The 13,937-nt window shown below is 40.1% G+C and overlaps 1 protein-coding gene across 2 annotated transcripts in view; it reads left to right on the top strand.

Moving 5' to 3' along the window:
* sec24b (SEC24 homolog B, COPII coat complex component) overlaps nucleotides 1–13,937 on the top strand; it is a 33,518-nt gene that overhangs the window by 9,079 nt on the left and 10,502 nt on the right. For both annotated transcript variants that reach the window (XM_019363751.2, XM_019363739.2), the window contains 11 exons: nucleotides 1,865–1,948; nucleotides 2,969–3,132; nucleotides 3,687–3,871; nucleotides 8,714–8,816; nucleotides 11,083–11,209; nucleotides 11,315–11,424; nucleotides 11,623–11,735; nucleotides 11,848–11,966; nucleotides 12,151–12,206; nucleotides 12,328–12,534; nucleotides 13,294–13,417. In XM_019363751.2, coding sequence (XP_019219296.1) covers nucleotides 1,865–1,948; nucleotides 2,969–3,132; nucleotides 3,687–3,871; nucleotides 8,714–8,816; nucleotides 11,083–11,209; nucleotides 11,315–11,424; nucleotides 11,623–11,735; nucleotides 11,848–11,966; nucleotides 12,151–12,206; nucleotides 12,328–12,534; nucleotides 13,294–13,417 — 1,392 coding nt within the window. The remainder of the gene's footprint in view (nucleotides 1–1,864; nucleotides 1,949–2,968; nucleotides 3,133–3,686; nucleotides 3,872–8,713; nucleotides 8,817–11,082; nucleotides 11,210–11,314; nucleotides 11,425–11,622; nucleotides 11,736–11,847; nucleotides 11,967–12,150; nucleotides 12,207–12,327; nucleotides 12,535–13,293; nucleotides 13,418–13,937) is intronic.

Raw genomic sequence — 13,937 nt, forward strand, 5'->3', positions numbered from 1 at the left:
ATAACAAAAGTTATCCATGACTAGAGTTTAAGGCGTTACTCAGTTGGCTGTTTGTTTAATCACTAATTAAGTCTGTCTGGAGTCAGGGACAGCGTTTTGGTTTCTTTGGTTTGTGTTGCTGTGTCATCTCTGTCTGACCTGCTGAGTCACCTCAGCACTCGTGTCAAAATTGTCTCGAGTGAGTGACATAAGATGCCCTTGTGGTCATGGTCTTACTGCTGAGTGTGAATCAAGTATTCAAATACATGCAGGGTTTGTCCTGGTTTCAAATGGGCCTCAGTTGGCTCAGTATCCATTAAGTTACACCTGTACTGGTGCAGTAATAGAATATAAATGTATGTGGAGTCCAAACTGGACTTGTATTAAAACTTTTAAGATCAACTGCAAATCAACACTGGCTACAATGAGCTCTATATAGCCTTGGTAGTATCCATTTTCTTGAAGGAGGAGAAAGAAGGCTTGGCTCTCCTGGTGTCCTCGTCATCCCTAGCACTTAATCCAGTAGTCTGCTGGTCCGATTTAGTCTGAGATAATTGGATCTTGCCCTGTCCAATGAGCTCTCTCCCTGAGGCCTGTCGCATCTTGGTTTGCTGCTGTTGATCCCTCCTTTTGGCACACATGGATTAGTGGATCCATTCAAATATTACTGCCCATGTAATCCTTGTGGAAAACCTATTCATTACATGACATGCGAGGAATAAATAGACAAAAACGAAAAGACCCTTTTGCTTGCTGTTTTTTTTATTAAGATTATTTTGTGGATATTTTACCTCACAGGCACTGAAGTAAATTAGAAAAGCGATATGATGGCAGAGTTGGATAACATGCAACCAATGTTGGATTTGAACAGGGAGTGTTGCAGTGCACTGAATGCATCCACACGCCAATTTGACTGCAGCATTAATTCTTGAAAGGTTATGGCAGCTTGCTGAGGGATTTGAAAAATAATTTTAAAAGCCTTCATGCTTTTTTTAAAATAACGTAACGTGAAGCTTTCGAGTTAGCTGCCAGCTAACATGAGCGGTGGATAGAGATGAAAAGTGATTTCATAAACACAAGAAATGAGTTTCCGTAGATTGGGTGAGAAGCTAGGTCATTTGGGTGGAGCTCAGAGTGGAGCCGCGACACGAGCCAGTCGAGGTGGCTCCAACCTCTGAGGAAAAATGTGTCCTGGACACTTCCTAGGGTGGGGTGATTTGGGCATGCCTAGTGTTTGATCACTGAAACAGTTAAACTGAAAATGATGATGGTAATAATAATAATAATAATAATTTAACGCATTTCTTTAGTTTTTCTGGCTGAACAGAAAGGAATCTGCAGCATATGTTTGTGTACTGATGATTCTTCCCACCTTATTCTAACACGTCTGTTTCTGAGGACACCGGGAGCCTGTTTGTCAAAAAGCTGAATTCAGATTGCAGATGTTAATATAAAAGTTCTCCAAAAAAGATAATTTATTTAATTTTGGTTTTTAGATTACAAAAAAATAAGTTCTCTACATGTGTCCTGTCCTCAGACGTCCTCTCCCACACACAGCAACTTGGATATACTCAAAACTCAAGTGCTTCCTTTTTATGTTTTCTTTCCATCTTTCAGTCTGCCGCCTCTTTCATTTTCTTCCTGTGAGGCCTCAGGGAGTCCATGCATGACTAAACCAGAAAATCTGCTTTTTATTCACTTTAATGTTGTCTTTCATTTTTATCCCAACACTCTGTCCTTCCTCCATGTTTCACTTCTTCATTTGTCTTTAGATTTTTTTTTTATTGTGCCATTAATTTATTTATTTGAACAGAGTAATATTTGCAAGCTGTCTTTTCCTTCATAATAACAGAGTTTCACTTTTTTCCCTCTCTGTTTCTCTCAGGCGGTGACACTTCCTCTTCTTCTACTGGCAGTGCCTCTCCGGTGCCCAACAGCTACGATTCCCTCGAAGGTGGCAGCTATCCAGGTACGTGTTCATCACAGACAGACTGCACCTCATGCACCTGAGCAACTCTCAGTAAAATCACTGCAGCGATGTCTGGACTGTAAATCAACTTTTCTTTAACAATATGTACAGTGGACAATATTTTTATAACTTTGTTTTCAGAGTATAAAATGAAATCTGTTATAAAACCTTAATAAATTGTTAAAGCTGAATTTTAGGGTCTTTCGTCAGTGCTGGAAAAACAGATGTGAGAACAACTGGATGAAAACATTCTTGAATATAAAGAAAGCGCTGCCTCCTAAGAAGGGACTCTTAAAGGATAAAATAAATCCCCTTGAACTGAATTTAGATCCTTTTCCTCAGTCCCTGAGGAAGGTTCCTGCAGTGTTAACACAGCTATATTTGCTGACAGCTGATGTGGCAAAAAATACTTGGATCTTCTGTTATCTAGTGACAACGTTTCACAGCAGAGAAGGAAAAAATGGGCTTTAAGACAATCCACATATTCCCTTTGATGTGACCCAGCTTTTCTAAGCAGAAGACAGCAGTGTCATTCACAACGCTTTAAATGTGATTGTTGTTAGTTTGTTACTGGTACAGTGTTCCTGATGTTTATACTAATGTCTCATCTCTTATGGATCTTTGTTCATCTAATCTGATAACAATATTGTGTATTCTGAACAAAGCTAATGTAGACAGCAAAGGGGATTCATATGAAGTCTGAAAATCAAAAAGTAAAACAAACATCTCTAAACCTCCCAAGTATTCAGAGCGGTCTTGAGCATTAAAATGTAATCAGATTTTAATAATTACAGCTAAATAAACACTCAAAAGCTGCTTGAAAAGGCTTTTTTTGTTGTTGTTGTTGTTGTTGTTTAGGGATAATTTGGCACTTATTCTAACTTATTCTAAAATCAACATGAACACAGTGATCTATTTTTTTTTTTTTTTTTTTTTTTCCTGGTCATGTTAAAACACCTTAAAAGTTTTCTGTCTTCTTAACATCACACTACTGTACTCCTGAACTGTCTCTCTTTCCAGAATCCATGCCACCATCCAGCAATGTGACCAACCAGGCTCAGCCCTACGGTAGTTACGGTTACCCTGGCATGCAGTCAGCCTATCGGCAGGGACCAGCGTCCCACACTGACGCCTCCCCCTCCCACGACCTGTATGGCCAGTCAAACTACCAGCAGTACTCACAGGTGAGCCTGCAGCTTGAACAGAAATGTTGATTAATATTTTGCACACTTACGGATTTTTTTTTAGCATGTTTAATAGTTAATAATAGTTTAATAGTTTAGACAATTTATATTAAATTATCCAAACTTTTTACATATGAAAAATTAGACAAAGGCAAACCCAACCTGCGTTTGATATCCATCACTTAGACTGACTGTCTGTTGCCCCCACCAGATTTTAAGTAAACATATATATATATATATATATATATATATATATATATATATATATATATATATATATATATATATATAGGGATTTAAATTTCACCCATGGTTTTACCAATTCTGGTGATAGGCTCTAGTTTTATGAGCTGGCTTATAACAGAGTCAGAGACCTGTTCAGGATTCTGACCCTGGACTTGTGTCAATACCAGACTTCTAGACTTGATCAGGAAAATAATCCACAAATGACTGACTAACCAGACTTAATAAATAGCCTCACCTGATGCATTTTGGCTGCAAGTTGAGCTGTTTGTTTGTTCGTGGTGTGGAAACCATCCCTCCCTTCTCTGCAGCCCTTCCCTAGTCTCTCTGAGCTGTCTGCAGCCCTCGGCGGGCTGAGCGGTGTGCCGGAGCTGGAGGTCGAGGCCCTGAGGCCGATCAACTTGCTGCAGGAGAGAAACTTGCTGCCCCCCAGACCTTTGGAAGCCCCCGAACCCAACCTCAGCCCCGACCTTAAGAAAGTCAACTGCAGTCCACAGTAAGTCCGGTGTAGGGAAATTTTTTTTATTTTTCTATTTATTTATCAAGAGATTATAGAAACTTATATACATTGTATTGTATGCATCTTACATGACATATTTTCTCAAACATTTCTTTCCCAATTATTTTAACTTTAACTTGTTAAACAAAAGACAAATTAAAATACAAAAAAAAATCATACCAACAGAAGAACAGAAAATTGAAGAAACAACATTAAAAAAAAATGAATAAAAAATAAAATAAAAGAATAAAAGGGGAGGGGGGGGGTGCTTAAATCCTATGCCTACCTACCTTAAAAAAAAAAGGAGTAAATTTCAAATTCTTTTCAATATAGTCGCAGGATGGGTAAATTGCATTGTACTAAGGAAAAGATTTTCAGATATTCCACAAAGGGTGTCCACTTGTGGATAAATTTTGCAGAACTACCTTTCACTGTGAGTGAGATCTTCTCCACCCTCAAGAATGTCCGGACAGTATTAAGCCATTGCAATGCACATGGAGGCGTGGGAGATTTCCAAAGAAGTAAAATACACCGTCTAGCAAGAAGGGAGCAAAAGGCCAAGATCTCATTTTGCTGGGGAGTTATATTAAGAGGGGTCTTTGGAACTCCAAAAATGGCTATTAGAGCGTCTTCTCAGATCTGAAGTCCAAACCCCCCTGAAAGTACAGAAAAGAAATCACTCCAAAATTTGTTCAAACTCGGACAGAAAAAAAACATATGGCTTAGATTGCAAGGGGAGGTGTGACATCTGTCACATTGGTCTATAATTGAAGGAAAAATTTTAGATAAACGGGATTTTGAGAAATGGACTCTGTTTATCACTTTAAACTGTATAAGCTGTAGCCTAGCACATGGTGTACTTGAACGCATGATGAGATTCACCTTATCCCACCATGATTCAAACAGTTCAACACCTAATTCACGCTTCCAGGCGGTTCTGATTTTACCTGATGAGTCAGATTCGGTCGCCATAAGCATACAATATATATTTGATAGAGGTGATTTTTGATTAGGCCTAACAAGCAGAAGGTCAACCCATGGAGGATCAGCAGGGAGAATTGGGAAATTTGGAAACAGTGATGAGACACAGTGTCTAATTTGCAAATAGAGAAACAAGTGAGTGGGAGGTAGGTTAAATTTTGAGGCTCTGAGAAACTAAGAAAGACATCATCTTTGTAAAGGGCTCTCATGGTCTTTATGCCTCTTTCGTGCCACGTCAAATAGGCGACGCTGGTAGTGGCAGGGGAAAATAGATGATTCCTTAACAATGGTAATCTGGTAGAGGGGGATATGAATTTAAAATGCGACCTGAACTGAAACCATATCTTAAGTGTAGAGAGCACTACGGGATTTGAAGCAACAGAAGATGTTTTAACAGGCAGTGATGAATAGACAAGGGAGGTGGGTGAAAAATATGGAGAAATTGATTGAATTTCAAGTTTACACCAAATCAGGTTAGGCGAATTTAGCCAGTAGGTCAGCTTATGAATATGCGAAGACCAATAGTACATTAAAAAATTTGGTAGGGAAAGACCCCCATTAGAGGTAAACTGTTGTAATAAAGAGAGCCTAAGTCTAGGGGCCCTTCCATTCCACAAAAAAGAAGAAACCATCTGGTCCAGGGACTTAAAAAACTGTTTGGGCAAAAATAGGGGGATACACTGACATAGAAAGAGAAATCTGGGTAGCACATTCATTTTGATAATATTAATCCTGCCAATTAGTGACAGTGGGAGGGAATTCCACCTCTGGAAATCTAACGCAAATTGTGAGACCAAAATTCTCAGAAAAAAATTAAGGGAAAGTTCGTTTAATATTAATTCCCAAGTACCTAAACCCCGAGGGGCTGAGCTTAAAAGGAATGTCAGACTGCTCAAGTGTTAACGCTAAGGAGTTCACAGGGTAACATTCGCTCTTGAGCAAATTAATTTTATAGCCAGAAAAAAGAGCTGAATTTTTCCAAGACAGATAAAATTGGAGGAAGACTACATATAGGGTCAGCTACATACAAAAGAAGGTCATCTGCGTACAGGGATACCTTAAGTTCAACACCTGCACGGATAATTCCACGAAAGGAAGAGCGGGATTTCAGAGCAACAGAAAGGGTTTCTATGGCTAAAGCAAAGAGAAGGGGAGAAAGAGGACACCCCTGTCGAGTGCCACGGCATAGTGGAAAATAATCAGATCGAACTGAGTTGGTGATGACACAAGCCTGAGGGGATGTATAAAGAAGTTTGAGCCAAGACACAAACCTTTCTCCAAACCCAAACCTAGTCAGTACAGCAAAAAGATAATCCCATTCACCCCGATCAAAGGCCTTCTCTGCATCTAGAGAAATGATCACCTCAGGAGACGAGGGACAGTGAGCAGAAAAAATTGTACTTAGCACTGTACGTGTGTTAAAGAACAACTGACGGCCTTTGATAAATCCATTCTGTTCCTGTGAGATAATCTGTGGAAGAACGGCCTCGAGCCGAACTGCAAGTAGTTTTGCCAAAATCTCAAAATCTACATTTAGGAGAGACAGGGGCCTGTAGGACTCGCAGGCTGTAGGGTCTTTGCCTTTCTTCAGTAAAACTGAAATAGATGCCTGCGTTAAAGTGGGGGGCAGCCGGCCATTTCGCAGTGATTCATTATATACATCAAGAAGGAGAGGCGCTAGCTTGTCTTTAAATTTTTTGAAAAACTCAGCCGGAAATCCGTCTGAGCCTGGGGCCTTACCGCTCTGCATACATTTGATTGAGCCAAAAAATTTCCTCTATTTTAATAGGAGCATCGAGCTCATCAGAAACTGATTTATTTACTGTGGAAAGGTCAGAATTCTGGAGGAAGGCAAGCATCTCATCTGAAACTGACTGTGATTCAGAGCTGTAGAGATTGCAGTAAAATCTCTTAAAAATCCCACTGATAGAGGCAGGGTCAGAAACCAGATTGTCAGACTGGTCTTTAACTTGTGAAATTGTGCGAGAGCTGGCTCTACGTTTCAGTTGGTGTGCCAAAAGTCTACTTGGCTTTTCACCATGCTCGTAGTAGGTAGCACGAGATCGAATCAAAAGACGTTCTGCATCAGCTGTTGTGAGGAGATCAAGTTCAGTCTGTAAATCCTGTCGTTGCTTCAATAACATCCGTGATGGATTAATGGCATTTTGGTTGTCAACGTCCTGAATTTTTGCTGAAATTTCTGCTACCCTGGCCCTGGAGTTTTTGTTAAGATTAGCTGAATAAGAAATAATCTGGCCACGCAGATATGCTTTTAGTGTTTCCCATAATAATGAGGAGGAGACTGAATTGCTTTTATTAAAGGCAAGAAAGTCATCGATTGCTGATAGAATGAACTGGTTGAATGAATCAGCAGATAGTAGGAGAGTGTTAAACCTCCAAGAAGGGCAGGAGCGAGGTCTACCAGTGAAGTTTATATCAAGGCTTAGTGGAGCATGGTCTGATATAACAATTGGGTGGTATTCAGAAGATGTGACTTTAGGCATCAGACAACCATCAACAAAAAAATAATCTATACAGGAATAAGATTGGTGTACCTGAGAGAAAAAGGAAAACTTTTTTGTTTGTGGATTACGCGTCCTCCAAGGATCTATAAACCCATTCTGAGACATGAAGTCAGAGATTGATTTGGACATAGAGGACTGAGTAAAGACACGAGGTGAGGAGCGGTCTAGTGTCGGGTTCATTACATAGTTCAAGTCCCCAGCGAGACTTAAGCAGTGGGTGTCAAGAAAAAGAAGAGTGCTAAATAAATTGTTTGTAAAATCAGGGTTGTCAAAATTTGGAGCATAAATATTGACCAACAAAACAGGAGTATGAAATAGTTTACCAGCAATTATAAGAAATCTACCATTTTTATCCTCAATTGTTTTGGAAACCGTAAAATCAACCTCCTTACTAATTAAAATAGCTACTCCCCTGGCTTTAGAGTTAAAGGTTGAATGAAAGGTCTCCCCAACCCATGAGTGCCTGAGCTTGCAATGATGTGTATCTTGCAGATGTGTTTCTTGTAAAAATACTATATCTGGATTTAGACGCTTCAAGTGTGAAAATATTTTAGAACGCTTCACCGGGTTAAGGCCTTTGACGTTCCAACTTAAAAATCTAACTGAGGAAGAACTTGATGAGGCTTGTATACCACAGGACATGTGATCAGTCATTTATAGCAGAAGTAAGTAGGCACCCCCCTCCCAAAAGAAAACAAAACAGAAAAAACAAAACAGAACGAAAAACAAAAAAACAAAAGCCGAAAGCAACTCCGCCTTGAGAGCGCCGACATCACTATTGGTGGCGGCCTGGGCCGCAGTCCCCGACTCGGGATGGGTCAAGGGCTCATCAGGAGAAGCAGGCCGCAGGTGAGGCCGAATCGAGCTTCCTCCTTTAGTCGGCTTTGGTGGCATTTTAGTGACCAAAATGAAAAAGTGTACCATTTTAAAACGAGTTGGATATCGCTTGGGGTCGAGTCAGGAAAAAAAGTGCCCAGTAATTATTAAAAAAAAAAAAAAAAGGTCGACCGTGCAGGACCCCACCAAAACACTACTCACTCCAAGCCGCCATTAGCCGGAAAACCGGTGTAGGGAAATTTTGAGTGGCAGCTGAGTCCTTAAATTTAGCCATTTACTTTTAGTGTATCACAGAAACTTTAGAGTAGTAAAATAAATAAATTCTTAAAATAGTACAACAGTAGTACACAGTTACGTTTTTTTCTTTCAACTTCTAAGCTCATGCTTTTTGTGTGTTCTCACTGCATTATTTAAACCTTTTTTCATTTCATATACTTTTATCTGTGAGTATATTTGTCATTCGTTTGTCTTTTTTTTTTTTTTTTTTTTAAATCAGGACATTCAGGTGTACTCTGACCAGCATTCCCCAGACCCAGGCTTTACTCAACAAAGCCAGACTCCCTCTGGGCCTCCTCCTCCACCCCTTCAGAGATCTACAGGTACACTAAAACATTTTTCTCAGATTTTGGTATTATGGAGTTAAGATATCTTCAGATGTTTAGATTTTTTTTAAGCAGTGTGTATTTTTTTTCATTGCCTTCTCAAACACTGCATGAAGCTGTTCTGCTATTTATTTATTGAACATCCAAAAACTTTGTTTAGGGCACAAACACTACTGTAGCTTTTAGCAGGCAATAGTTTGAGTTTCTTCATTGAGAGTCATTTTATTCTGACACTTTTTTCTTAAAGCAAACAGCTGTGATCGAGTCATTCTGTGAAATGCAAAATATGTTGTGCAGAGCAGGGTGTTTTTTCCCTGACAGAGGGATTTCACATTAGCCGACACAGTTTTACATTAAAGAAAGGTGGAATTTAGTGTTTAAATACTATCTGGGTCCTTTGTAGCTGTCTTTTTCCACTCGTGACATGTCAGCAGGAGGAGCAGAATGACAACGATGAAGAGGTGCAGGAAAGATAAGGGAGGGTATTTATAGAGCTGCGAGGTGAAGACTTGTCAGTAGGTGTGAAGCGACAGACAATAGGAAAGTGCTTGAAAGACAGGCTGGCACTGACTTCCTGGACTAACGGTTAAATAACTGAATGTCTGACACAGCGTCAGTTGTTGGCTCGTCGTTTTTGTGAGTGTGTATTTCAAAAGGATATCTCAGAATTGCCCAGGCTGTGTTGCTTTTACAGTAGATGACTGCAGAGGTGTGGATCCTGTGGATGTGTGAAACAGACATTCATGCTCCTCCGCAGTTTCTGCCTACAGCTTTAATTTTGGCGACTCTGATAGTTTAAGAATATGTTATGAAAATGTATTTTTGGTATCATATGCTACACCGACACAGTATTTCCTGATTTTGAATTTAATTTGGTGTTTCCTCTGAGTCAGTCAAGTCTACAGTGTTTCAGTAAACAGCTGTGAGGAGTTTGGTGTATTCTGGAGTGAGCCTGCAGTTTGGTGTCACACGTCAGAGCGTCCTTAGCAAGGTCAACAGATAGTTTTAAAGAATTTTTCTTTTTCGGTTTAGTGAGGTTTTATGATGCATTTAAATCTTCAGAATGTGACATTGTTTGCAGCCTCTGAGGAGACTCTGTATTACATCGAGGTCCTCCCTTCTTATGCAGCCCAAATATGGGTGTATGCCCCGTCATGACGAACTTCATGTCCCTCGTCTTCTCTGATCTCATGAGGATACTGTGGTACCGTCTCGGTTAATAGTCTAACCAACTAGTAGAAATTGTTCTTTCCTCAAAGGCTGTCTGTGCTCTAACATTACCATTCATTTTGTGGTAATGTTAAAGTCAAAACACAGAGTTAACATTGCCTGTTTTGAAAAGCACCACCTAGAGGCAGTGGGAGGAACTGGGATGGTTTGGGCATCTCTTCTTAGACTGTCTCTTTGCATGAATCCAGATATGAGAAGTAAGAAAGGGAGGATGTATTTGGTCATGATGGAAAATGGCACAAGAAAAATGAAGCTACATTTAAATTTTTTGCACTACAGCAGCAGCATTGGCACCCATTTACTCGAATACCCAGAGTGGGGGAATTCTTAGTTTTTGTTTAATCTTACAGCTGAACCAGCAAACCGAGGTGATTAAGACATTTTGGTTTCACTACTGAGGCGTTTTTCTCGACATCTGTGTTTACTTCGCCTGTGAAAGTAACACATTACTGTTGCCATCGAACCCAAGTGTGAAATTACAAGTTTTCAAAATCATGTCTATCAGTGTCATGTTTTATTTAATTACTGCAGCTCAACTCAACTGTTTATCAACATAGATGTCAATTATTTTATAGTTATGTTAGCATTTGATCTGATAATAATTTTTAGCTGTTTTTAGTAAAGTGCAGAGAAAGAAAGTAGTCCCAAAACCTCCGTTGTGGCCTTCAGGTTTACCTGAGGATAAACAGACTTTGCTCTAAGGAAAAGGTGGAGAAATTTTAGGGGACTATGGTGCTTCAGTGGAAGTCATAAGAATAGATTGACACCAAAAAAAGAGGAGAAAAGAACTGCAGTTTTCTTTTTTTTTTTAATCCAACCACATTCACAGAAAAGGAAACAAAGTGCTATTCAGCCATCTGCTGAGATATAAATAGAAGAATGTTTTGAAAGGGTCATGGAATGGAGAAAGAAATTGGAGGCCAAAAAATTGAGGCATGACACATTAAAAGTTCATAAACACGTCTTTTGTATTTTTTTCTTGGAAGTTAGTCCATCTTTCTCAAAGCCTTTTTCCCCTTTTGCCTCTCTGCAGCAGTTACCGGTGATCACATCAAACACGATCGTGCGTTGTCGCTCCTGCCGCACCTACATCAATCCGTTCGTCACCTTTCTGGACCAGCGCAGGTGGAAGTGCAACCTGTGTTACCGGGTCAATGATGGTACAAGTCCAGTCAAGCTATTTATATATTGTCCCTACAATTTCTTTACTGCTGGATCATGTTTTGCAGCCTTAATGTTTTATGCCTTTTTTAATTCTTGTTCAGTACCAGATGAGTTCATGTACAATCCAGTCACAAGGTCATATGGTGAACCACACAAGAGGCCAGAGGTCCAGAATTCCACCGTGGAGTTCATCGCCTCCTCAGACTACATGGTAAACACGCCTCTTATTCATATTGCATGTACTTTGCTTCTCTGTCCACTAGAGAGTGGTGTTGTGTTTGAAGTAAACAGGGGGAAAAAGAAGGCTCATGCATAAGAAGTGACACCTGCAAAGGTCATATAAAAAAAGATTATTATTATTATTTTTTTTAAACCTTCAGGGATCTTTGATGTTTTTGTTCTTTTTCAGTTGCGACCTCCTCAGCCGGCGGTCTACCTGTTTGTACTCGACGTGTCTCACAATGCTGTGGAAGCGGGATACCTGAAGTACTTCTGTGACTCACTTCTTGAGAACCTGGATAAGTGAGTCTTGATGTTGCTGCTTCATGAGTTTGTCAGTTAGCTATTTAATCAAGCTGATTATTAACGTCTGTCACAGGCAGAAACCAGGCTGACACAATGTTTTCTGCTGCAGGTTGCCTGGGGACTCACGTACCAGGGTGGGCTTCCTCACCTTTGATAGCACCATCCACTTTTACAATCTCCAGGAGGGGCTGTCCCAGCCACAGATGCTGGTGGTGTCAGACATCGATGGTAAATATAAGTTCATTCAAAATGACGGCATGAGAGCTGTGGCAGTGACCCACAATCAAAAGTTGTTGCCACACAGTTAAGACCAGAGGTGGCCTATTAGAGTGACTAATGACCCTTTCCAGTGTATTTGATAGAAAGGTGTCATCTATAGCCACATTAATAGTCTTTCCTGCTTTCTTTGCAGATGTCTTCATACCATCTCATGACAGCCTGATGGTGAATCTAAAGGAGAGCAACGAGGTAGAGCGTGCTGCTTTGTTCCCCTGCGTCTCTTCTATCTGTCATGTTCGTGCCTGCTTCTTGATGTTTCTGAAATGGTTTTCTTTTTAATTTTCTCATGTATTCTTTCTCCGTCCTCCAGCTGGTAAAGGACCTGCTGAAGTCACTGCCGGCCCTGTTCAGCCAGAGCAGAGAGACCCACAGCGCCCTCGGTCCTGCCTTACAGGCCGCTTTCAAGCTCATGTCACCCACCGGAGGGCGCATCACGGTGTTCCAGACTCAGCTGCCGACGCTGGGAGCCGGGAAGCTGCAGTCGAGAGAAGACCCCAATCAGCGTTCGAGCTCTAAGGTAATTATATTTTCTTTTATTTGTGATTGTAATGAGAAAAAACAACTATCCAGAGAAAAGTGGGAGCAAGAGCAGATGCAGGATTTTATCATATCTTAATTATTTGGAGTTAAGCAGCATCCTTTTTCTTATTTCTGTCTTTATTTGGATGTTAACAGTCAAAGGTTTGGACACAGTAAGCCGTCACATGTTTAATGAACAGATGTTTTAGTGTAAAGTGGGCTGCTGTGCGTCATCTGTAACAGCTAATAATCACCACCCTTAACTTTTATTTATTTAGATATTTATTGATAAGTGAGACATAAATAAAAACATCTCTGTGCGGTGTGTTCATGGTGTTTGTTCTTCATGCATATTTTTTCACTTTGTTACCATGAAATTGGAGATTTATACTTTGTGTCCTGGCATTTTCACAGCTGAGTTATATTTATACTTTCCTGCAACAACTCACTTTTCTTACCGGTCACAACATCAACGTTGTCTCACATTTCATCTCAGATTAAACACCACTGTTAATGTCATCCCAGGATTGTGATTTATTCAAGGTTAGCATCTTCTTCTTTTTTTTTTTTATCTGAATAAACTGCCAACAAGTCATGACAAGAGTTTCCAAAAAGAAAATGACAAATAACAGATGTGCTTGGTTTGCTCGGGGAAAAAGATATTATATTGTCTTTTTTAGCTGTCAGGAAGGTCCCCATTCCCTCAGTCCTGTGATCAAAATGAGGAATGGCTGGTAATAACTCCCATATCTTTCAGGGAGCCCACCACCTCGGTCCTGCCACTGATTTCTACAAGAAACTTGCACTGGATTGCTCAGGACAACAGATAGGAGTGGATCTCTTCCTGCTCAGCTCCCAGTACGCCGACCTCGCCTCGTTAGGTGAGAGCATGATTGAGTCAGCTGTTGTGATCTTTCATGTTGTCCATGTATCCAAAGTGTCAACATTTTTGCTTATTTTTTTGAATGCTAATGAGCGAATCAGCTCCCAGTATTCTTAATTTTCTATATTTTCTATCTTTAGCATGTTAAACAGTCATTCTGGATCAGAAAGGTGGCCATGAGAAATTTACAATTTCCTTTTTTGCACAGATTTATAGATGTAGACTTTAAATCTGATAGCTTTAAAATAACCCTCTTGTGGTTTGGTTCAAATTTCTGAGTGTGTACTGCTGCTGCACTCAGGTTCTTCAGCTTATCATCTTTAGAGCTTGTTGTTTTGCTGTTGCTGTAGTAGTAGTAGTAGTAGCTAACATGTGATTCAGGAGACTGGAAATTATTTGCCTCGGGGAAAATGTCCTGCAGAAGCTCAGGCCTCAGCTCAAGTGATAACATCCAGAAAGTGTGTTACCAATGTTATCAACCTTGTTTTATCTGTTAAACCACACACCAAGTCATCTGT

Source organism: Oreochromis niloticus, linkage group LG2 (genome assembly GCF_001858045.2).
Source record: "Oreochromis niloticus isolate F11D_XX linkage group LG2, O_niloticus_UMD_NMBU, whole genome shotgun sequence".
Classification (NCBI taxonomy): domain Eukaryota; kingdom Metazoa; phylum Chordata; class Actinopteri; order Cichliformes; family Cichlidae; genus Oreochromis; species Oreochromis niloticus.